We start from the raw sequence: 23,813 nt of genomic DNA, 5'->3' as shown, positions 1-23,813 counted from the left end.
GACAGGTCCTGTGGAAGTTGCTCGCTGGTTGGCCGGGCCTCGACTCCACTATTTTTGAGGGGATTAAGCTCCATCGATTGGGCATGCTCCCAAACCCCTGCGTCTGCTCTGAGGAGAGGAAGCGTGTGACGAAGAGGGGAGGAAGCAGGAAGAGAGGGTGGGAGGCTGCCAGCGGGGGGAGGGGCATCACCCTTCCTAGTGTTTAATCAAATTGTGCTCATCTCAAGCACACGTGTGGACGTTGGTGGAGCCACACCATCACAAGTTTGGATGCAAGGGTGATTTTTCTTCTCAGGAACGTAGTGGAATAACTTTTAAAGGTGGGGTAGGATTCCTTTTTTTCACCCCCCAGTTGGAATTATGGATGCAACTCGATATTTTCCATTCTTTGACATTGTCGTTGTGCCCTGGCGGGCACGCCGGTGAAGAGCGAGCATGCTCTTTGAACCAGTCCCGCATTCATCTGCAGCCTTTTCCCCCTTCGGGGCTCTTCCCCCGTTGTTCCTCGTCTGCTGTATAGCAGCATCAAAGGAAGCCGTTTGAATCCAGCGTGAAAACCTACAAAATCGTGAATGGAGCGCCATATTTAAGGGAACGCCGGACCGATGTCCCAACCGCGTTACCACGCCATCGTCACGTCTAATTTGACCGTTCTCGTACGTACACCCACCTGCACACGTGGAGGTAGAGACAACCTGTAGAATGGAGGTGATGGCATCTTGCTGGAGAGGGCAGGTAAGAACGACGGGGACATTTAATCTGCACGTGACATCGATGGCAAGTGAAAAACGGCGCGTGCATGAGTTCTGGTTCTGGAGCTTTTCTACGAATGACAGCTGCGTCAATCACGCTTCCTTTGTGTCCATTCAGGAGGAGCAAGCCGCCAAGCTGAAGGCAGAGAAGATCAGAGTGGCCCTGGAGAAAATCAAGGAGGCACAAGTCAAAAAGGTAGGAACCCGTCCACACGTCGTGAACACGGGTCTCCACCCAAGACCCGGTTTCCCACCGTGCCCCTCCGACGTATAAGAGTCGCTGTCTCGGCATATCTCGGAGTCGGCTGCATTTCTTTGTGAACTTCATTCACAGCGAGGCGGTGGAGCGCAGAGAAAATAGGTCATTGCAGTGTTTGATTATATGTGTATCCGCCAAGAAGGGAGGGGGGGTGAGACGGTCTTCAGAAAAAGATGAGGGGGGGTGGATTGAAAGACAATGCAGGAACATTCTGCACAAGTTATTTCCTCTGATGCAACCAAAGAAACGGGGATTGTCAGTGGACAACAAGGTGCCCTGCAGCACTGAAAGACACCTCGTGTGCTCGTCTCCATTGGGAAGTGGATTTAAGGGTCCACAGGCCCGTTCTCACCAGCGCTCCTGCCAGTGAATGAACCGTCTATGTGAATGACAGCAATGCCATTTAGCAGAATGGCGTCTTTTTATGCGCACAGTTGAAGCCCGACAGTGTTTCTGCGAACAGAACCGGACTTCACACTGGTAAAAGGCTGCAGATACAATAGCTGACCAGTAATTATTCACAGTTTACTATATTTTGGATTCATGATTTTGCAGCATGGGGAGCGGAGGAGGAGGAGGAAGGGGGTGCGTCTCTACTTTGAGAAATGTAGGTCAGACTCCCCATGTCTGTCATGACTCTCCTCTGGCATTCCCATTGGTTTGAGTTTCACTTCCTTACAGCAGGTCCAGGGATGGAGGGTTTTATTAGATTTCACACCAGGACAGGGTTTAGGAGTGCCATGGGTTGGTGGTGCCGGATTTGGCTCCAGTATTTGTCACATTCGGATTACTTTAAGCTTGTCTGCCAAGGAGGATGTTTTCTCTTCTTTTTTTAAATTCTTTTTTGTTGGAAACCTTATTTTACTTGAAAATATAACCCCATTGGTACTTCCACATATTTAGAACAAGCCTGAGAAGCATGTCGGTAGGTCTGATTCCTCCAGTAATGTGAGGTTTCTAATCATTTGAAGTATCAAATTTTGTGTCATGAGCTCTCTTGCTGCTGGCACTATGGTTCCTAGTATCCAGTAATAATATTTTCAGCTCATTTTGGCCCATTTTCATATGTTTTCCGTTCATTAAAACACTATTTTTTTAGATGTACACATTTGCTGTGTAAGAAAAATACTCAAAGGCTTTTAAAATCTTAATTTTAAAACCCTTTGATCAATATTTTGACTTTTATCCATAAAAATAACCGTTAGATTACAGCAGAATAAACTAGAAAGCTCATGTTCATTCATAATTGTTGAGTCTTGACTATGACCATCATCATTAAAGACTAAAGGGGATGGTTAAGATCATAAATTGAAAAAGAAATGGCCTTAAGACGGAATGGTACATTTTCCCAAACTCTTCTTTCTTTCTTCCTGTTGGTCTTCAGCTGGTGATCAGGGTCCACATGTCAGATGAGAGCTCCAAGACCATGATGGTTGACGAGCGGCAGACAGTCAGGCAGGTGCTGGACAGCCTGCTGGACAAGTCCCACTGCGGCTACAGCCCCGACTGGTCCCTGGTGGAAACCATCTCAGAGCTGCAGATGGGTGAGGCTGGTCTCCCTCATAATGGATCACATAATACCGTCCGTGGTTTGCTGTGAACTGCACTGCAGGTGGTGGAGTTGCCAGGACAGCAAACTTCAATCCTTTTTTCCATTTCTTTCAGAGCGCATTTTTGAGGACCATGAAAACTTGGTGGAGAACCTGTTAAACTGGACCCGGGACAGCCACAACAAGCTCATGTTCATCGAGCGCATCGAGAAATACGCTCTCTTCAAGAACCCTCAGGTGACTGCCCGTGAAATCGTAGTACGCGTTCAGCCGAGCGGCAGCAGCTTATTCTGCTTGCTGCGCCTTCAGTGTGTAAACGCTGGAAGTATATATGCTGCACAAACAAACGCATTGTTTATGCATGCTGAGTGCCGGCGCAGCCCGCAGAGCCAGAGAGCGAACAAGGGAGTGTGTTTGTGTCAGAGTTGGAAGTAGGTCAAAGCTATACCGCGAGTAAAGGTGAATGATTTATTTAATGTAAGACGAGGTACGCTGTCAGCTTCATGCACCTTCTATTCACCGCGCTTGTCCCTTCAATCACTTCCAGAACTATTTGTTGGGGCGGAAGGAGACGTCAGAGATGGCTGATAGAAATAAAGAAGCTTTATTAGAGGTAAGATCATGCAAAACCACTTAGTTGTTCATCTTTTCTATTGCTCGGCAGTTTTACATGATTTATCTTTGTTTGTGTCCCCTTCAGGAATGTTTCTGTGGCGGTTCGGTGTCCGTGCCAGAGATCGAGGGGGTTCTGTGGCTCAAAGAGGATGGAAAGAAGTCATGGAAAAAACGCTACTTCCTCCTCAGGGCTTCGGGGATCTATTACGTCCCAAAAGGCAAAGCTAAGGTCAGTGGAGATTTAAAACTGTGCACAAAAATCCCCAGTTAAAACTACTCAAACAAATTGAAGATGGTAGACGGACATATGAGATGAGATTATGAGAAGCAGATCCGTGCAATCCTCTCTGTGGTATTTCCTGTTTTGGGCTTGATCGCTTTGAAGAACAGACAAAGCAAACAACACATGCCTTTTTCTTTTTATTTATTCCAGTAGACATGCAGCGCACATGTGCTGCAGTTTAAGCAATTTTTACAGGTTTTACCAACACCACATCAGTATTATTCAGCAGATGTAAAACCACACACAAATACAGTTTATTAGTTTGTTGCCTTATTTAAAAAGTGAAATTTTGTCTGAGCTCTGCAGCAATACTAGTTGTTACCACCGACAGTACAATAATAGTGAGTGTAATATCACTTTGTCCCATGACACGTGCACTACAGGGGTTTACATGTGATATGCTGCCCCCACGTGGTCAGAAGTGGTATTATTGCATAAAGTGCCTTTAAAAGCAGGTTTAGTCCTACTTTTTTTTCAGTAATGTTTTATCCTGTCTTTCCTCCTCTGCAGGCGTCCAGAGATCTCGTGTGCTTCCTTCAGTTGGACCATGTTAATGTGTATTATGGCCAGGACTACCGGAGCAAATACAAGGCCCCCACTGACTACTGCCTGGCCCTGAAGGTAAACCTCTTAACAGAAATACTGTCTAGTAGCAGGAGCGTTCTAACAGAAAAACCTCCAGTATTCATAAGACTTTGCTCGTAGTCTGGGGAAAAAAGCAATTAGTTTGATTTTTACTTACTAATACAAAGTAAAATTGTACATGGAAAAAAGGAGATTTAATTAACTTATTCCTCATTGACCAACAAACAGTTCTCCATAATGATAAAGCAGAAATGGGCTTTGACTGTTTTTATAAAGAAAATACTGAAGTGATCATTTCTGGGTGTGAAAGAAATGGTTCTTGGGATGCTTTTGTGGCAATTCACACAATTTATTGTATGAAAGTTATGTTGTGATAAGATCTCCTGCTAACAGAGTTTATTGGAGGTGATGGCACAGCCATCTGTCTAGTCCTCTAACAATCAGGCCTTTATGGTTGAGTTCTGGACTATTTGGTCATAGTTCCCAACGGCAAAACAGACACAAAGCCTCCTCATCAATACCGACCCTACAGTCAAGCACGGCGGTGGCAGTATGATTATGTGGGGCCTGAAAGGCTTTTGTTAGCGCTGAAATCCTTTGCATCTTACATACTTTGCTGTAGCCGTGCAAGAAAATAATATTTCTGTTTATTCCAGCATCCGCAAATCCAGAAGAAGTCACAGTACATCAAGTATCTGTGCTGTGATGACGTCAGGACTTTGCACCAGTGGGTGAATGGAATTCGTATCGCCAAGGTGAGTCCAAATCAATTGCTACAATAAAAAGGTAAGGAATAGCTTAAAAAGTATTTATTTTAATTAATCCTTTGTGTTTTGTATCCTAATCTGTGTGTGTAGTATGGAAAGCAGTTGTATATGAACTATCAAGAAGCCATGAAGAGGACGGAGGCAGCCTATGATTGGTCCTCTCTCTCTACGTCCAGCATCCGATCAGGCTCCAGCTCTGCCAGCATACCTGGTTAATTTATTCTCCAAAACTGACATTTTATCACAGTTCCAAGTAGATGGATAATTAAATATCATAATTATCTGACTTCTGTCCCAGCAGAGTCCCAGTCTAACCATTCGGGCCATTCAGACAGTGGGGTGGACACGGGCTCCTCTCATGGGCGATCGCAGAGCGTGGTGAGCTCCATTTTTTCTGAGGCCTGGAAGAGAGGTACCCAGATTGAGGAAAACTCCAAGGTAGGGCTTTATGACGTTCTCTTACAATAAAGAAATAAATTAATGATAGGGTTTGTGGTTAAATAAAGTAGCTAACAAAATGCTTTCTCGGCAGATGAGAATGGAATCGTCGCGTGGAGCCACACTGCCCCACCCATCCCACAGCCACCGGCACCACAGCCAGCATTCGGTTGACCAGCTAGCCCTCACGCCTCCACCCCAGCCTCTGGTGCAGCCTCAGCCTCCACCCCAGCCTCTGGTGCAGCCCCAGCCTCCACCCCAGCCTCAGCCTCAGCATCCACCTCAGCCTCCACCCCAGCCTCAGCCTCAGCCTCCACCCCAGGCTCAGCAACAACATCCAGCCCAGTTTCAGCAACATCCACCCCAGCCCCAGCAACAGCATCCACCCCAGGCTCAGAATCCACCTCAGCATCCACCCCAGGCTCAGCCTCAGCCTCCACCCCAGGCTCGGCCTCAGCATCCACCCCAGTTTCAGCAACATCCACCCCAGTTTCAGCAACATCCACCCCAGTTTCAGCAACATCCACCCCAGTTTCAGCAACATCCACCCCAGTTTCAGCAACATCCACCCCAGTTTCAGCATCATCCACCCCAGGCTCGGCCTCAGCATCCACCACAGTTTCAGCAACATCCACCCCAGTTTCAGCATCCACCCCAGCCCCAGCAACATCCACCCCAGTTTCAGCATCCTCCCCCCCAACATCACCATTTACCGCAGCCCCAGCAGCCATCAGTGCAGCCCCAGACACCAACCCAGCCGCGGTCTCCTCAGCAAGTCCCACAACTCTCACCTCCACCTCTAACACAACCTCCACCGCCTCAAGAGCCCCCGCAGCCCCCGCAGTCTCCCCAGCAGCAGCACCCCACCATCAACAGCTACCACCAGATGCCCTCTCCGCCACAGATGCAGCCCGCCCCGGCGCCCCCTCCGCCTCCCCCGCCCCCACCGCCTCCTCCTCCCCCCCCACCCCCACTGCAGGTGGTGTCTCACCACTCGCCGGCTCTCAACATGTACAAGTTCAGCACCATAAACCGGCTGCAGAACCAGAAGTCTTCGCAGCCCGCCGGCCAGCACCGGTTTCACGGCCAGCAGGTCCTCCCCACGTCTGCAACCCCACCCGCCGCGCGGGTCATCAAACCCAATGTGAACCACATTGCTGCAAGGACTAACGTCCCGCCTCCACCTCCCCCCCCTCCTCCACCTTCCATGCCAATGCCGGGGTCGGCGATGGCGGTGCTGAGGTGTGGCCCCCCCAGCCCAGCCACTCCACCTGCCTTCATCCCTCCGCCTCCACCCCTGGCTCCGCAGAGCAGTGGAGTACTATTCCCTCCGCCTCCCCCCCCTCCACCACCTACTACAGCTCCCATGAGTCAGTCTGGCTACGCCAGCGGGCTCAAGCAGGTCTTGAAGGAGCGGTTTCCCAGCCCCCCCCGGGAACTCTTGTCCTCCAACGGAGCCCTGGAGGACTCCCCACCGCCCGCTCCAGCTCCGCCGCCGCCTCCTCCTCCACCTCCACCCCCGCCGCCGCCTCCGCCGCCACCCCAGCAGTTCTCAGTCCCGGCCCAGTTCCCCCCACCTCCCGGACCTCCACAGGCGCCGCCCAAAACCTTCAGCCCCGGCTTCGTCCCTCACAAGCCGATGTCGCCGGTCTCGCCGTTCCCCCCTGCTCCTCCTCCCCTCGCCACGGGGGGGCCGACTCCACCGCCGCCACCCCCGCCTCCACCCCCCGCCCCGGCGCCCATCAAGAAGCAGTTCAGCCTCCAGGCGGGACCCGTGTCCAGCCAGCCGCCGCCGACGCTGCCCAAGCAGCACAGCCTGTCTAAAGCAACGGGGGCCGCGCTCGCCGGAGCTCCGCCCACCATGTCCCTGGTGAAGCAGCTCGCCAGCCAGTTCCCAGGAGCGTCGTCCCCGGTAGCCAATCACGTAGACGGCAGCAAAGCCCCCGTCTCCCCACCCGTGGTAAAGACCAAACCAAAATGGCAGCCGGGGGGGGGTCAACCGGTGCATTCCCCCGAGTTTCCTCCTCCTCCACCTCAGGAGGGTAACAGCTTCCCTGCACCTCCTCCGCCGCCACCGCCCCCCCCAGCACCCGTCACAGGCCCGACGCCGCCCCCTCCTCCACTCCCTCCCGGGAACCTGGGCTGCTCCGTGAGCCGCTCCCCCTCCGGTTGCTCCGGCCTGGCGGGGAAGAAGCCCCCCCCGACCCCCCAGAGGAACTCCAGCATGAAGGACTCCTACGAGGAGTCCCGGAGGAACCTGCTCAGCAAGTTCGCCCCCCAGGGCAATAGCGCCCCCCCCAGCTCGTCCTCCGCCTTCTCCGTCAACGGGTCCCCCTCCAAGGACCCGTCCAACGGCCCCCCGGCCCCCCCGAAACCCGGCAAGCTCAACCTGGCCAACCTCCCCATGGCACTGCAGGGCAAAGTGGCCAAGCAGCCCGGGGGGGACTTCCCCTCCCCACCACCCGACTGTGGCTACTTCCCCCCTCCTCCCCCGGCCTCGGACCTCTTCCCCCCTCCGCCGCCGCCGGGTAACGACACCCATGCAGGCGGCCCCCCCAGGGTGGCCGTGGTGAACCCCCAGCCCCAGGCGCCCCCTCCCCCGCCACCGGTCCCCCTCGTCAGCAACTCCACGTGGGGAAAGAGCTCGCTGAAGAAGACGCCTCCGCCCACGCTGGGGCGGCGCAGCAACACCACCCCGGAGCCCCCTCCCATGTCCACGCCCCCCCCCACTTCCCCGAAGGGCGGCTCGGGGCAGCCCAACTTCCTGGAGGACCTCAACCGGACCCTGAAGCGGAAGTCGGTGGGCCGCCAGGGCTCCGTCAGCTCCGCCGGCCTCTCCGGCAAGTTGGAGCCGGCGGGGACGATGGACGACATGGTGCTGCCCCCCCCGCCCCCCGAGCTGCTCCTGGACCAGGGAAACCAAACCAACGGAGGCAACGGGAGCTACATGTCGGGGAACATCTCAGGCTATGCAACGCTAAGACGAGGGCCCCCACCTGCACCCCCCAAGCGGGGGGACACAACCAAACTCACCGGGGAGTGCTGAACTCTGAGACTCTGAAAGACTGTTCTTGAGTGGGAGTGAATTCCTGAACTTTTCTGGTTTTGGATCACAATTACGACTGTAAATACAAAACAAAAAAACCTTGGCATTGTAGATCAGTGGGACGGGTAAGTTTGAAGTGACAGAAAGGTCTAATTTTCCGCAACTATTTAAACTCTGGAACATATTGTATTGCTTATTTCTGGTAAAACCTCACCCATCTGGTACACTGAGAAGATTTAAACCAACACAAGTAAGAACTGCGCAAATGTTACCGCATCCAGTTCCGAGCCGAGTCGTGCATCTGCTTCTTTGACATAAGTCTGCGCCACGTACTGGATGTGACGAAGGAAAACGAATCCACGCGAGGATTGTTTGTCCTGCATGGACCATGTGAGAAGCTGTAAAATCCTGAATCTGTTGCGGTTTGGCTGCATGTGTGAGGAGGAGACACTGACTGAATATGCATGCATGCATCGGGCGCATGCATGAACGTACGGAGTAGCGAATCGCTAGGAGGGGCCTTCGTGGAAGGAGAATGGTTTGGTTTTTGCTTTTATATCAAATAATTTAAGCTGAGAAGTTTTTTATAAGTGTCTTTTAATAGCTGGTCAACAGAGTCGAGGGGAGCAGAACAATGTTCGGGCATAAGTGGAATGTACACGTGAGCTGTTTTTGAGGACATAACACATAAATGCAGCGATAATAATCCAAACAAGCATTTGTAAACAGTTTCACAGCTTGGCAAATGCAAATCAGAAGGAAGCCTTATTCCCAAAGTCTTGTACAGAGGTCGAAACAGAGAGGAGATATCTTCCAAAGGTTTCCAAAGAGTCTGGACTTTCAAAACTGGAATGAAGGAAACTTCTTTTTATTTTAATCAATGCAAATCTTGTGATGGACTTAAAAAAAAAAAAACAAAGTGAGGAGGTGGCGTATCCTCGTGGACCGTGTGAGTTCCCTGTGTGTCGGCTTGATTTTTGGACCTCTATCCTTCAGTTTGCATCTGTACAGCTGCAGCTGCTGCTCCGTTACTGTTACCGTTCGTCCCCCGCTGCCTTCTTACATCACATGGTATCCAGGAAGTTGGAAAAGAAATACAGACTGGGTTCTCATCGTTGTCCACACAAGGCTGAGCCCTTTTTTGAAGGAGATTGATCTGTCCAGTTAATGTACAGAGTATTACATCATAACACACCATCCGACTTGTATTAGACTGAATGTGCTTGCAACTCTTGTGTCTTGTTTCTTCATGGTGCCATTGCTGCTTCAGCCCTTCATGCATAAGGAAAACATTTGATTTTTGTACGTAGAGAGTTAGAGCGTAAAGGGTTGTGCATTTCAAGCAGCAGTGCTTTTTACTTTAAGGGTGCTAGTGATTTCCTTCAAGTAACCCATTCTCCACATGTCCTCGTCTGCCAGGATGACATATCAATAATGTTTTACATCACTTAAACCGGTCTTAAATGGGCCCTCGGTGTGGCGAGAGCTCAGTGGAGACATATCTACCGTTTCTGTGAGTCCGTCTTGGCGATGTGCTGTTCGATTCCACACAAGACGTATTAAACATGCTATTCATTTGTTCCGCTCAGCTACAACGCTCTTAATTACCACTTTAGGGCCATGTATCTTTTCTTATAACCGAATATCAGCTTCCCTGACAGGATGTTTACTACAGTACAGTATGTAAGTTATTGATGTGCTGACGTGAACATGTGGGGCCAAATGAAGTAAAGAAAAGTGGCAGGTTGAATAAATGTGTCCTCTTGCATATAAACTGAGAATCACAATATAAATGTTGAAACCAGACCTCAACTTGTCTGAGTCCTTATTTGTTCGACTCCTTTCTGTGAATCTTTTTGAACTTACTGCCAAGGGAGATCGTCAGATTTGACTTATTTAGTTACTGCAAATACTTTGCCATTGTTGAGCACCTGTGCTGAATGTCTGTGGGTGCAGCATGACTTTCTTAATTCAAGGTGAATGCATGCAAGGGGTGCCAGTGGGAAACAAAGTGCCATACATGCCTCAAAAAAGGTAAAAAAAAAACAAAAAAAACACTCCTTTAATCATTTCAAGCATTATCACCTTTTATTTATAAAAATTAGAGCTACGTTTGTGTGAAATCATGTTGTCATACTCCCTCTAGTGGTCATACTCTGCACTACAAGTACATTCATTTTAATGTGTGATTGAGGAAAAAAAATGGCATTTTATTAAACCTGCTAATAAAATTTAAATAAAATACTATGAAATGTGAGTCAAAACCAAATTTTTAATTCAAGTTTTGTCTTCTGATCACCTAAAACTGTAGCCAGACTGAGCTGAATTTTCACTCCAGGAAGTTGCTGAAGGTTTCTTCTCTGGGTCGAGGTTCCATCGTCTGACTCTGGACGGTGCTTCCCGAGTAGATAGGAGGAAGACGAGGAGGAGGAGGAGGTGGGGCTGTGAAAAGTGTGCAGATGTCGAGTCATTTAGTCACTGACATGAGGCAATGATCAGTTTGATAGGGAAGAGGAAAAAAATGAATCCATTCACATTAATTAACCTTGTCTAGTTTAGGAAAACATATGGGAGGCCCCTTGTGGGATTTGAACCAGAATATTTTTGTTCTGTGCATTGATATGTTGGCATTTGAATGTTAGATACATATACTAACGTGACATGTGTTTACCTCTGTGTGCAAATGGAAGACGTCCTCTTGAAAACATCTGCAGGAGCAAAACCTTCACATTATTCATCATATATCAGTCTTGAACAATGCTAGCATTTGAGGTGTTAAGTCAAGAGAGTTTTCCAGTTGACGCAGCGCTGAATGTCTGGTTATGAGTGTCTCCACCTCACCTCCTCACTTGACTCTGAGCTGGAGGAGCTGCCACCGTGGCCACATCTGAGAGACATCACCTGGGTTAAAGTGGCAGACACTTGCACCCGAGCAGAGCAGGAAAAGGTGGGCTGTGGGTAAGGACAAAACAAAAAACAACACAATTTTACTGTTGGCTCTGAGTTGCACTGCTTAAACTCAGAACAGATTTGATCTTTGCCCTGGTCAAGTCTTGCCAATGTAAACAGATCTTTCAGTCAACAGGGTGGTGTGTGTTAAATGTTTTGCAAATTTGCCCGTACCATTGTGTCATGTTTCAGATATTTTGCACTATTTTTTCCTGTACTTTTGGTAGCATCTCTTTATATGCAGCTCTAACTAAAACATTGTGATGAGTTTAAATGCCTCACCACAAAGAAGCCAAGCCTGAAGGCGCATGTCTGTGGGTCGTTTCTGCTCGTCTGTGCACATTCGGTCTCTTTGATGCCAAATCCCATCAGCAAGTCAGCAATGCCCAAGCCCCTGGGTATGACCTGGGAGACATTTAGTATTATTAATGAATCCACAAGCTGTTAAAAAGCACCCAGCTAGACATTTAGTGTATTCAAAGTAGTGAAAATGGATTTGAGCACACCTAAGAGTTTATGCAACCTAAGGATTACGGTTGCACAAACCTTCTTGATGGAGGCTTGGGTCACACGGAAGAGATGGCTAACGGCATATGCAGAGTTGACCTCTGTCAGGGCGGCACCAAGACCCCTGTTTGCCATGGACTTGAGTTCAGGGCTGTACAGTGGGATGCCTGCAAAGTGTGGAAGAGACACGGTAGCCCGGTGTGTGTACGATTTCTCACCTGCTTGAATGCTGGGATATCAGCCACAACCACGGACAGTACAGAAACACACTCACCTGTGCACACCAGACACTGCAGCAAGACCAGGAGAAGCATGTGTGTCTTCATCTTGTTTAACTCCAAGCGAAAAAGATCTTTATCCTTCATATCCCCTCTAAATATACTCAACTTTGGTCCTGATAAAGCTATGCACCGCCTCTTACACTCCATAACCCTTCAGAAAGCAAACACACACACACAAAATAATGGCCTTCCTCCTCTTCTGTACATCCAGGTTTCCTCCTGGAATCATTCATAACCTTTGATCCCAGACTGGCGTTCCGAACTAAATGTCCGTTATGATAAGAGTTCAGACCTGCGATGCTCTCCAAGCAGGTGTTCAACAGTTTAGGATCTCCTTTTGCCCTTTTTTTTATGTAAAATACATAGAACATTTGTATTTGTCCTCTTTTTGATATAAATGAGACCAGGCCTTCCCATTGTCTGAATTCCAGCTGTGGTTGCAGTGAAAAGGTGGGATCACCATGCACGATGCATGCACTTAGCAGAGATTTCTTATATCTCGCATCGTTTTGAAGAGGAAGATTTCCCCAAAGTGCATTTTTACACTGAAGAGTCAGTCTAAAATTATGTTTCCACTCCTACATGGAGGAATTCCTATTTAATAATTTACAAAGTAAACAACTCGAAGATAAAAGAAAAACTAAAACATTTTCTGCCATTGAATGTTGTTAGTCTCAAGTCTGACAACAAATTAATGTATGAAAATAACCTGGAAAGGCCGGTTTTAGAGTTAAAGTGTAAGTATGCTGTAACTTATGACTTATTTAAGGAACGAGAAATTAAAGATGTAAAGGTAAGCCTTTCTTCTCTCTGATAATGTCTAGTTTATTTTTAAATGAGCATGATTTAAATTTAGGCTCTCATGATCGTCCCAGCAGCTTCACTCTATAAAACCACGACTGCATCAATAAATGTGGTCAGTTTTGATCTTTTTCCCCATCACTGCCGGCAAATGAAGCAGAACAAAACAGCAGTTGTTGGCTTTAAACATTTAACCCCAGACATTACACTTAATTTGGTCCAAAACTCAGCGACACAAATGAAGAAAAAGCCTTTTTATCACATACATCCTCGGTATAAAAAAATAATTCACATTTTGTGCACATATAGAATCATAAACCGTGTACACAATAAATACATTTAAAATTTGTATTCTCCTTTTTTACAATATTTTCTCGCATATAATCAAACTAAAGCTTATTTGTTCCCCGTTGAATAAAGATTACCGGTAGTTTAACAAAACCGCCACATTTGACGAAGGAATGTTGAACACATAACATTTGCATTTGCTCTGAAACAGCAACACGATTGTAATATTCTCTAATATATGTATATTTTTAGTTCTTTGATTTCAGCAGTGTCTGCAGTACCTCACATTCTTCACAACCTCTATAAAAGGTTGGTCTTTTCATCCACTTTCTGTGATGATCATGTTTTGTCAGCAGCCCCAGAGTATAAATGCAGTCCTAAGTGCATCCAAACATCACGTTGACCACACAAAGGTTCAGTCTCTTATCACTCCAGCGTTCCCATCAGAGGCTCCACGGCGGCTATGAAGTTAGCTTCGAACTCCTGATCTGAGAAGCGAGCCACGGACTGGCGGGCGCTGCGTCGGATCTGTAAGCGGCTGTCTGGCGGCAGAGCCAGGATCTGCTCTATGGCTGCCGCGTAACCGTCCTCGTCGTCTGCCAGGAATCCAGTCTGCTGCCCTTCAAAAGGTACAACGATGTCCAGCTTTGGACCTCCAGAGTTGTGGGCCAGGATTATCTTCCCTGCTGCCATGACCTCCACAACCCCTAAGAGGGGAGAAAAGTGACATTTTAACACCTTTTTTTTCCTTTTCTTAAAAGACAGATTTGATGTAACAAAGAGTTAGATCTATTACCTATTCCAAAGTGCTCGTTCCACATGGTGTGAAGTCCGATGGTGGCCTCTGCCATCTCCCTCTTTAGCTCTTCAAACGGTACATTCACTCTAAATGCCACCTTGTCAGCTATACCCAGCTGCTGGCACAGCCCCCTCAACATGAGCACCCTGTCCTCATCCTCCTCGTTCCTACATCCACCGATCATCACCAGCTTCAGTCCCCCCCTCCTGTCCAGCGCCTTCTTAAAGGCTCTGATCTGCAGATGGTGGTCTTTCTCCGGCCTAAACTGCCCAATGGAAACGATGGAGTGGCACTTCCTGTCGCCGTCCTCCTCGAGAGGGATGTCCAAGAAGGCGCTGACGTCGCAGGGTGGGTAGACCACGCTGGTGCGGTTGGGAGAGCGCCACAAGGACAGGATGTGATGGAGGGTCCAGGAGGAGTTGACCATGATGAGGTCGCTGCAGGAGCCGGCCATGCCGTAGAGCAGGGCGAAGAAGCAGTAGTACACCACCTTGAAGGCGCTCAGGAACAGACTGTTGGAGACGTAGTCGGGATTGTTGAACCTGAAACATAAACAATTAGGAAGAGATTAGGAAGTAAAGCTTTTCAGCCACTGAGGAGTGTGAGACTGCGGTTTTAATTACCTGGGATTCCTTTCCCTCACGACAGAGAGCATGTCGGTGCTGATGGTGGGGTAATGCACGTAGCTCCCAACACTGCAGCCTCCCAGGTAGCGAAACAGGGGCAATGTGAAGGCGTAACCCATGGAGTCGATATAAAGGTCCGGGACAAACTCCGTCAGCGCCTCCCAGCCGAGGAAGATGGATCCGATGCTCTGCCCCAACAGGGTGAAGTGAGGAAATAAGCCGGGCTCCACCAGCAGTCGGTGCCTCAGGAACACAAACTGAACCGGCCGGGGGAGCACAATGTTGAAACGCCGCCGCGCTCCCTCAAGAATCTGCTGGCCCGTCACACCCAAGTCTCCAGTGTACACCACAAAGTTTATGTCCACATACCTGCAGGTAAATATGCTTAGTTATCACACGGTGTCTACAGGTTTGACCAAGGTAAATTTAAGACTTTTTAATACAATTTTCAAACAAAATTGAAGACCAAAAAGACAAGTCACTAAGAAATCCAGCACTGAAGTCGAGGTTGCCAGATCTGGCTGACAGGTTCCAGCCCAAACGCAATGCAAATAATGAAATAAATATTGAAAAACCATCCCATATCATACATTCTTTATGTTAAAACTGTCTAATATTAAATGCATTATAAATTTCAAGCTTTACAACACCACTAAATAGCCCAAAAAAAGTTCAGGCTCCAAGCAAAGACTACAATTAAATTGAGTAGATTAAAGCAAATAAAATATCAGTGAGTTTATTGTGTACATTTTTACTTTTTTCTCTGCCATAATGGCAACTTTTTTGTTAATAATTTCTCCTAAATATTTAATAAAAATCAGCAAAAGTAGCCCAAATATATATTTAAACTTGCCCAATCTGACAACACAGATTTAGAACCTCCACAGGAGATTCTCCTCAAAATGATGAAATAAACTTTTTAATGATGACTGGATACATTCCCTCTAAAATTAAGACCCTTGGATTGAGATTTAAGATGAATTAAGACATTTAAAGGCCTTATTTTAGCAAAAATTGAATTTAAGACTTTTTAAGGACCCTCGGCCACCCTGTATCAAATGTACCACCGGCACACATTTTTTCCACAAAAAAATACAGCTTTGTGCTTTTTGCATATTCTTGCTGATGAACCAATAAAGACAAATAGAGGTATTACCTGTCCTGGAGTGCCCTGATGGCACACCAGAGAACCCTCTCCCCTCCGCCTCCTGCATTGCAGTAAGGGTGGAAAAATGCCACCGTGGGACGGCCGTCTCTCGCCCGCCGTGCGTTCCTGGTGCTCTGCAGCCAGAACCGCACGGCCAGCACCATCAGGACCAGAACAGCAATCAGCAGGACACAAAGAAACACCAGTGGTAGCAGCAACATCCATAATAACCTAAAAAAAGGAGAGAGAGACAATATTGCAGTAAACTTGCTTCATAAAAGCAGTGGATATAAACTGCTTCATTCAAAGATTAAAATATACACACTATTAGGTGTGAAAATCTGTAGATAATGAAAATTTTATTATTTCAGGAAACTGGCAGATATGTTGAGGTTGTAGAGGCCACTCACTAGCAGGACATTGTTTAGTTTCAGTAGGTTAGAATTCACAAGAATCTAGCCATTATTAATGATGATGACTTTTCAGTTGGTGTTCTGTTACCATGGTTACGGGAAGTTGTAACGAGAGACTGAAATAAACTACACAAGTTTTTCCTTCGTCCACAAAAAGGCATTCTTCAGCTCTTTTGTTCCCAAACTCCTACATTGGTGACCCCGTTGGAAGGGAAACTGGGTTTAGAAATGCACGCTTTTGACTTTAAAGGAGACACAGGAGAGAAGTTACTGTCCAAAACTCCAATAAAGACAGAATCCTTTAGAAATGACAACAGTTTAATGTATACATTTACATTTTCTGTGCTAATCTGGCCATTTATTGACTATCACCACATTTAAAAAAAAAATATTTATGAATAAAATCTATGATGTGAAATTCCCTAAGTGTCATGAAGAGACAGTATGAAGTCTTCAGGAAAATAAAAATGTTCTCCTTTTGAGATTTTCTGATTTAGCTGCGGTTGTCTACAGTCATTTGGGGATTTTTGTCTTTGTGAAATGCTCAAATTAAAGTTGAAAGTTCCCCCTTAAAGCAGTATTATTTACAAGACTTAAATATGCTTTGGAAGATTTGGAAACTGAATCTAAGCGTATACCAATGAGGATGGCCAGATTTCAGCAAAATGTAAAGAGCTAGTTTTTTATTTAAAGATAAAAATAAAAATAAAAATAAAACCATTATAACACAGAAAAAGAGACGTAAAGTAGGACATTTGGTCATTTCAATACAAAACAGTCTCAGAATATCATCGTCAGTCGGAGTTGATTCAAGACCAGCTGCAAAAGCGAATGACAAAAACAAGCAATGTTTTCATAAAAAAACCCACAATTAGCATTTGATCAAGTGGTACCAAAGTTTAGTTTAAACACAAATTACCTTGTTAATTCGCACAAATAAACGACCAGCTGATCGTGGGCCGACATCCTGGAAACAGAAGCTACAGCGGGTTCACATGTCGTCATTCTTCCTTCTGGCTGCAGTTCCGCCCCCTGCAGGCGAGGAGGCGTCACTACACCCCATTCATGGACACTGGCGTAAAGCAAGCTTTGCACTTTGCACACATTAATTGTGCTATTTATAAATCATAGGTTGTTAAATTACTTTTATGAAAAATATAAATTAGAAAAAATAAAATATATATCCATGTCTCAAATGATCTATGCCCTACTTCTTTCTTCCAAACACTAAACTTTAACTTCTGAATAAACAGAGTTTCAATCAATAATGCCTCCCTACCCCCACAGATTGACCAAACCACTGACATTTACAGCGTGGACACTATCATCATGACGACTCTTTTGATTGTATTTGTTTTTATGAATCTGGACCTGCTTTTGAAGACGGGACACTGCACAGAAACACGGTAAATGGCTTTGGCAGTTGTTAAATCAACAGTGTTGATTACTGTATAGATTTTCTGGGAAATAGGGAAAGTTTTACACAGAGAGGGAAAAAAGGACACATTTACGCAACCGTATTGTGACATATGTTTATTTCCCTTCTAAGTTAGTGGATGCTTCAGTAAATTAAGTTTAATGTGGGACATATGAAAACACTATAATTTATTTGATTTGCCTCATCATTCAAAGGCAGCCACATGGTTGTCTTTTTAATGTTTTGCTCTCTTTTTATTCAGTGACCAAGTTTTATCAATCACCCCCACAACACAAGAGGAAGTGGACATCTTGAAGAATGTCTCCACCCATTATGAGGTAGAAATTGTTTTTATCTTCATTAGTATTTGATTGCAAATACTCTGTTCTTATTCTGATTACAATGGATATTTTCTCCCAGACAGCCTTATGGCAGCCAGTTTCAATTCACTACATTACAGAAGAAACCCAAGTCCATCTCTTTGTTCCTGCAAACAGCTCTGAGACAGTCATAAATCTGCTCCAGAAACATGGCATAACCCATGAGTATGCTGCTGCTCTGAAAACGTTGTTGAAACCACATCTACCACATCTACCACTGAATTCCAGGAGACTAATTGCATTTCTTGATTTCAGGGTACTTCTGGCCAACGCTAATGAGCTGATTGAAATGCAGACAAGGAACGACTCCACTGACCCACGAAGTAGCGCAACCTTCTACGAGAGATATCACACTCTAGAAGATGTGAGTATTTTGGTGTGTGTGTTTATTGACACTCTAGGAGGTCATCAATAAAATCTTTCCAAACGAGGCCTGCTGTTTTAGATTAAACTGAACTGTGTTTAACTTAAGTATTGTATCCTCTTCCTTTCAGATCTACGATTGGATAAATAGGACCACACATGACAACCCTAACACAGTTAAAGTCATTCTTGTTGGCTCCTCTTATGAAAAACGACCACTATATGCTCTAAAGGTAATCATCCATCACCTATAACTAGTATCACTGATATGAGGTTTATTTTGCATAGTTTTAAAGTACGTTTACCAGAACAGTTTTCTCTATTAGAAGAAGTCGAATATGTCTCAAAAGCATTGTCTTTACAGTCTGCTCTGAAGTGACTAGTGTTTGATCTCCTTCTCCCAGCTGTCTTTCAACGACAGGCCAGGAAAGAAAGCAATGTGGATTGACTGTGGGATCCACGCCAGAGAGTGGATCTCTCCTGCTTTCTGCTTATGGTTCGTGCAGTATGTGAGTACATTTGATCTGAAAATTTGAACTTTGACTGAGGCTTTTTCTGCCCATCGCATGATTAAAACAACCACCTTACTTCTCACACACAGTCACTGGCATTTTACAAGAATAATCAAGACATAACCAACATCCTGGACAACATGGATGTCTACGTCCTCCCTGTCATGAACCCAGATGGATACAAATACACATGGACAACAGTAAGAATATAGAGGATTACTTTTGTATTTGTTTATTTATTTAATAAAGTTGAAATTAGAATAACTTTACATATTTATGTGCATTAGTGTACAATAACTCATTTGCTATTTTTTATTATGATTTTCTCTTCTTGTTGACTTTTCATGTGCGTTCTGTGTCCATGACATTTTTCATATCGGGCTCTCTCCTGGTTTTATGACTTTATCCATCCGAGGTGCATATTTTTAAGAAAGAAAGTTAGTTTAACTTGAATTTATGACTTTCCTTGCCTCAGAACAGGATGTGGCGCAAGAATCGTACCCCCAGCAAGAGCCCTAACTGTATCGGGGCCGATCTAAACAGAAACTTTGATGCAAACTGGTGCAGTAAGTTTTATTCTTAAGTTCATTTCTGATATAAGATTAGAGCCAAATCTTTCAGTTGTGCTACATGAACAGCCTACCATTTCTGGAAATCCCGAAGAAGAAGAGGGAGATAAATATTTGGCCATAGAGCTCCTTGCACTCCAAATGTGTTTCCCTCTTTGAATCATTTGATCGAATGAGAGTTTGGGGATCACCTTTAAGATCAAATGTTTCTGTCACCCAGCTGAGGGAGCCTCTCACGATCCCTGCACAGAGATTTACTGCGGGGCATTCCCAGAGTCTGAACCCGAGTCGGAGGCTGTGGCCAACTTCCTGCGCCGCCACAAGAACTCGATCCAGCTCTACCTCAGCATCCACTCCTACTCTCAGATGCTGCTCTTCCCATATTCCTGCAGCCATGATGAAGCAGAGAACCACAGTGACTTGGTAAGGGCTTCACTCTGACACAGCCCCACTTCCTAAAAGATTGGAGCCCTGAAATAAATAACAGATATAGAAATAACAGAATTTTCAAATCTCATAAATCCACATTTTATTTACAGTAGAACATCAAAGACATATCAAATATTTAAAATAATTAAATGTACTATCTTAAGAAAAAAAGAATAAGCATTTTTGAATTTTGATGGCAGACTCTTGTCTCAAAAAAACTCTTAAGGGCGGATGTTTACCACCGTGTAGCACTCTCCCTTGTTTGAATAATAATCCATTCACAACTGGGAAGTGAGGAGACCAGTTATTAGAGTTTAGTAAGAACAGCGTTTCCCTATTTTTGCCTGATGCAAGGTTAAAGCTACTCTTCAGCGTTAGAGACACTTAATATGTTCCCCAGATGTGCAAGATGCCAAACCCACAGTGCACAATATCATTTTTGGATTTTTCTGACCATGTGACAGTTTTCTACTGTCTAATTTCTAGGGGTGATCATGAGCCAGTGCAATGATTTAGATTACGGATTCATGCCTATTTTTATTACAGTCCCACCTGAGACCGAACAATCACTGGCAGATTTTATGCATTGTCACATAAAAAGATTTGCCCACATGCTTTTTGATAATATGTGTTGTAGCTGTTCAAAGTCTTGGAATTTTTATGCTGAGGATACATTTTCTGAATTTTGTTCACAATTTGCACAGGTAGTTTAATACAAATTGGTTACCTTTGCCACTTTTTTACGTCAGAGAGACACTGGGTCTCAGGGATGATCATTTTATACCCCATGATGTGACTGACCAGGTTCTAATTAACTTAATTAGTTGAAAAGTGTTCCTTGTTTTGTTTTAGTGCTTCTTACTTACTAGGCCAATTCATTATTTAATTAATTTCTACACTTTTTTTACATTTTCTTTAGACATACTACTGCCACAAATTCACAGTTCGCTAACATATTTTTTTTTAAATAAAATGGGCAAATGTTGCACTTCCAGCATTTGATGTCTTATTTTTTCTATTGGGAATAAAATATGGTTTATGAGATTTGCATGTCATTAAATTCTGTTGTTATATGCTTTGTTATACAGATGCAATTATCAGTTTATTTTTATTTTTATTTTAAGGTCTGAAACTCTGATTTTGAAATCTTAAAGTTTTCTAACTTGATTCTTTCTGAAGCTTGAAATGGTCCAACAAGCTGCCCAGAATATCCGAAGATACTATAGAAACGTCTACAAATATGGTGCTGGAGCAAGGACGATTTGTAAGATGCACTTTTTTTTTCTTTTTTTAAAATGTAATAAACAAAATTAGTCAGTTTGATTAAGACATGTAAGACATCAACCTGCCTTTCCCCAGACTTGGCTCCTGGTGGTTCTGATGACTGGGCCTACAACCTGGGCATCAAATACTCCTTCACTTTTGAGCTCCAGGACCGCGGGCGGTACGGCTTCCTGTTGCCTCCATCTCATATTACTGGTGCCTGCAATGAGGCTCTATTGGCTGTGAAGACCATCGCAAAGAAGGTTATAGAGAAAACACAAACTCCAGCAAGGTTCCTGCAAACCTCTTGAGGAATTGGACCTGTAGATTACAACATGGGCTCAGTAATTTTACCAGTTGTGTATGAATTAAGCCTTTGAACACAGACTTTGCCACAGACTGAACACAGACTAAGTGTTGGAGATTTTCTTAAGTGTTATTTTTACTTTTAAAAGAATTTAAGTCTGTTTTGAGAGATTATTTTGTGTGAATTTGTAATAAAACATTTAATGAGCCATACAATATCACCTGTTATGCTGCATAATGTCATGTGATATGTCCAAAAAATAAATAAATAAACAAAGTTAACATATGTCATATAGAATATTGTTGGTATTTCTGTCTATAATTTCTAAAATGTATTTTTGTAGGAGCTGCAAGATCAATTTTAAAAATCTACATGATCCTTTAAAAATGAATAATCACATTCAGTTTGAATAAATCTATAGAATCATAGGTTCAGATTAATCCTTTTAAGACTGACATATGAAACAATACCAGTACTCATTTTATTTTGAAATGTTTAATATAAATACAAATTAAAAACATTGCCAAATTTGGCTTTAACAGTTTCTTAATGGTTATTTGTTGTACAATAGGTAATTTTATTTAATATGTATTTTATTGTATTTATTTAAACTTTTTGGGGGTGGTGCAAAGGTATTAGAGATTCATGGGTTAAATATCCTATATTCCAGGACCAGGAAACGGGCAGGTAACATCTGCAGACCCCTCACACCCAGGACACAGTCCAACTCCTCCCCTCTGGACGGTGCTACAGAGCACTGTACGCTAAAACCTCCAGACACAGAGACAGTTTCTTCCCCCAAGCTGTTGCTCTGATGAACTCTCAACACTCAAAGAGTCTCAGAGTAATAAATCACTGTACAATAATAATAATAACTAGAGGGAATTAACTAGGAAATTTTGATATGGGCATGCCCTACTGCCCATTCGTCCCCTCTTACTGCTTTTGTTTGGGGTCGTACTGGTTTTGTTAAGGTGGTAGAGTCTCAGAGTAATCAATCACTGTGCAATAATAATAATAATATTAATAATAATAATAACCACAATCATATGCACCTTTCAATAACCATATCTACCTCATACTGTTGCACCTTTCACTTTAAAAAAAATTGTACATATGTTAATAAGAGCTGTCATTTGTCTATTTACTGTACAGTGAGCGAAACAACCGGAGTCAAATTCCCTGTCTTGTTTGACCTGACTTGGCCAATAAACCTGATTCTGATTCTGATTCTGATTCTGATTCTGATCCATTATTTTAGGGTTAGAAATCCAGGCCCAAAAAGAATATGATGTGATACAATTTTATTCAATTCAATTCAATTCAATTTTATTTATATAGCGTCTATTACAACAGAAGTTGTCTCTAGGCGCTTTCCAGAGACCCAGAACATGACCCCCGAGCAATACATAAGCATAAAAATAAACATTGGCAGGTAAAAACTCCCCTAGTGGGAGAACAGTGGCAAGTAAAAACTCCCCTTTAGGAGGGAACAAACCTGGACCAGGACCTGGATCATAAGAGGGGAACCTCCTGCTGAAGACCAGCTGGGCAGCAGGAAAGGAGAGAACAGACAGAGAGAATGAAGAAAGGAGAGACACACTTATATTTTTAATTTCATTAAAAACATTCAGTGGGAACCCAATGACTTTAAATTCATAATAATGAATGTTGTATATTTTTTTAAATTGTATTTATTGTATCTGAGCCATGCAGAAGCGTATTGCATTCACTTGAGAAAAAAAATTGCTCTGTTTTTGAATTCACGAGATAACATTTTAATTAAAAAAAAATCTGCTCTGTTTTTCTGAATTAACCTGATCCCTCACAACTTGCAAGAAGCTGTGATTCATTTGAGAGCTGGATTTCATGGAAATGAACACGTTCCGCCTGTCCAGTTTAATCCAGTTTTATTTTTCTTTTGGTTTGAAACATTGGGAGATACTCTTGTCTTTAAGTTATATAGATGGTATTGTTATTAGTTTGTCGACTTTGCGCCTCAGGCACCTCTTTGCGGTTGTTCAGACGAAGATTTTTTTTTCATTAAAATTTTTCTCGGAATTCTGAGATAATTATCTCGTTAATTCAGAAAAACAGAGCAGTTGTTTTTTTTAAATTCAAATTCTATCTCGTTAATTCAGAAAAACAGAGCAGATTTTTTTTAATTAAAATTTTATCTCGTTAATTCAGAAAAACAGAGCAGATTTTTTTTTTCAATTAAAACTTTATCTCGTTAATTTACGGAGCCCCTAAAGGGACACAGATTTTTTTTAATATATAAATATATAATGAGTTTTACGCACGCGCGTGAAACCTTTAAGTGAGCACGTAAAGTTGTTTACGTGAGCACGTAAAACGTTTATGCACTCACTAAAAAGTTTCAAGCGCTCTCGCAAAACTTATAAGTGAGCGCCTAAAAGTTGTTCTACGTGAGCGCGTAAAAACAAGTACATGGGAGTATTGCTGG

General features: G+C 44.3%; 4 protein-coding genes across 13 annotated transcripts in view; 2 read left to right on the top strand and 2 right to left on the bottom strand.

Moving 5' to 3' along the window:
• Positions 1–10,438, top strand: part of raph1b (Ras association (RalGDS/AF-6) and pleckstrin homology domains 1b) — a 38,181-nt gene extending 27,743 nt beyond the window's left edge. For 3 of the 10 annotated variants that reach the window (XM_061715932.1, XM_061715930.1, XM_061715931.1), the window contains 10 exons: positions 871–948; positions 2,396–2,555; positions 2,677–2,798; positions 3,109–3,174; positions 3,262–3,405; positions 3,970–4,080; positions 4,701–4,799; positions 4,902–5,022; positions 5,110–5,249; positions 5,344–10,438. In XM_061715932.1, coding sequence (XP_061571916.1) covers positions 871–948; positions 2,396–2,555; positions 2,677–2,798; positions 3,109–3,174; positions 3,262–3,405; positions 3,970–4,080; positions 4,701–4,799; positions 4,902–5,022; positions 5,110–5,249; positions 5,344–8,295 — 3,993 coding nt within the window. In that variant the 3' untranslated portion in view covers positions 8,296–10,438. The remainder of the gene's footprint in view (positions 1–870; positions 949–2,395; positions 2,556–2,676; positions 2,799–3,108; positions 3,175–3,261; positions 3,406–3,969; positions 4,081–4,700; positions 4,800–4,901; positions 5,023–5,109; positions 5,250–5,343) is intronic. The other 7 variants (XM_061715937.1, XM_061715935.1, XM_061715934.1 and 4 more) reach the window with 4 other exon arrangements.
• On the bottom strand, positions 10,357–12,168 carry spp2 (secreted phosphoprotein 2). The gene is made up of 6 exons (XM_061715941.1): positions 12,026–12,168; positions 11,791–11,918; positions 11,527–11,649; positions 11,137–11,247; positions 10,967–11,003; positions 10,357–10,737 (listed from the first exon to the last, which is right to left on the bottom strand). The coding sequence occupies exons 1-6, from the start codon at positions 12,114–12,116 to the stop codon at positions 10,625–10,627; spliced, it is 603 nt and encodes a 200-aa protein (XP_061571925.1). The 5' UTR covers positions 12,117–12,168; the 3' UTR covers positions 10,357–10,624.
• An 847-nt stretch (positions 12,169–13,015) lies between these two features.
• Positions 13,016–17,102, bottom strand: alg11 (ALG11 alpha-1,2-mannosyltransferase). The gene is made up of 5 exons (XM_061715499.1): positions 17,026–17,102; positions 15,703–15,924; positions 14,544–14,915; positions 13,918–14,462; positions 13,016–13,828 (listed from the first exon to the last, which is right to left on the bottom strand). Exons 1-5 carry the CDS (start codon positions 17,070–17,072, stop codon positions 13,548–13,550), a joined length of 1,467 nt encoding a protein of 488 aa, XP_061571483.1. The 5' UTR covers positions 17,073–17,102; the 3' UTR covers positions 13,016–13,547.
• Positions 17,103–17,367: 265 nt separating this feature from the next.
• Positions 17,368–21,627, top strand: cpb2 (carboxypeptidase B2 (plasma)). Its single transcript, XM_061715667.1, has 11 exons — positions 17,368–17,512; positions 17,786–17,861; positions 17,944–18,068; positions 18,159–18,267; positions 18,398–18,499; positions 18,671–18,775; positions 18,868–18,978; positions 19,254–19,344; positions 19,568–19,770; positions 20,956–21,040; positions 21,136–21,627. The coding sequence occupies exons 1-11, from the start codon at positions 17,436–17,438 to the stop codon at positions 21,348–21,350; spliced, it is 1,299 nt and encodes a 432-aa protein (XP_061571651.1). The 5' UTR covers positions 17,368–17,435; the 3' UTR covers positions 21,351–21,627.
• Positions 21,628–23,813: the final 2,186 nt, after the last annotated feature.

This window comes from Cololabis saira, chromosome 24 (assembly GCF_033807715.1).
Source record: "Cololabis saira isolate AMF1-May2022 chromosome 24, fColSai1.1, whole genome shotgun sequence".
NCBI lineage: Eukaryota > Metazoa > Chordata > Actinopteri > Beloniformes > Belonidae > Cololabis > Cololabis saira.
Note: the sequence above shows the minus strand (reverse complement) of the source record. Positions and strands in the feature narration are given on the sequence as shown.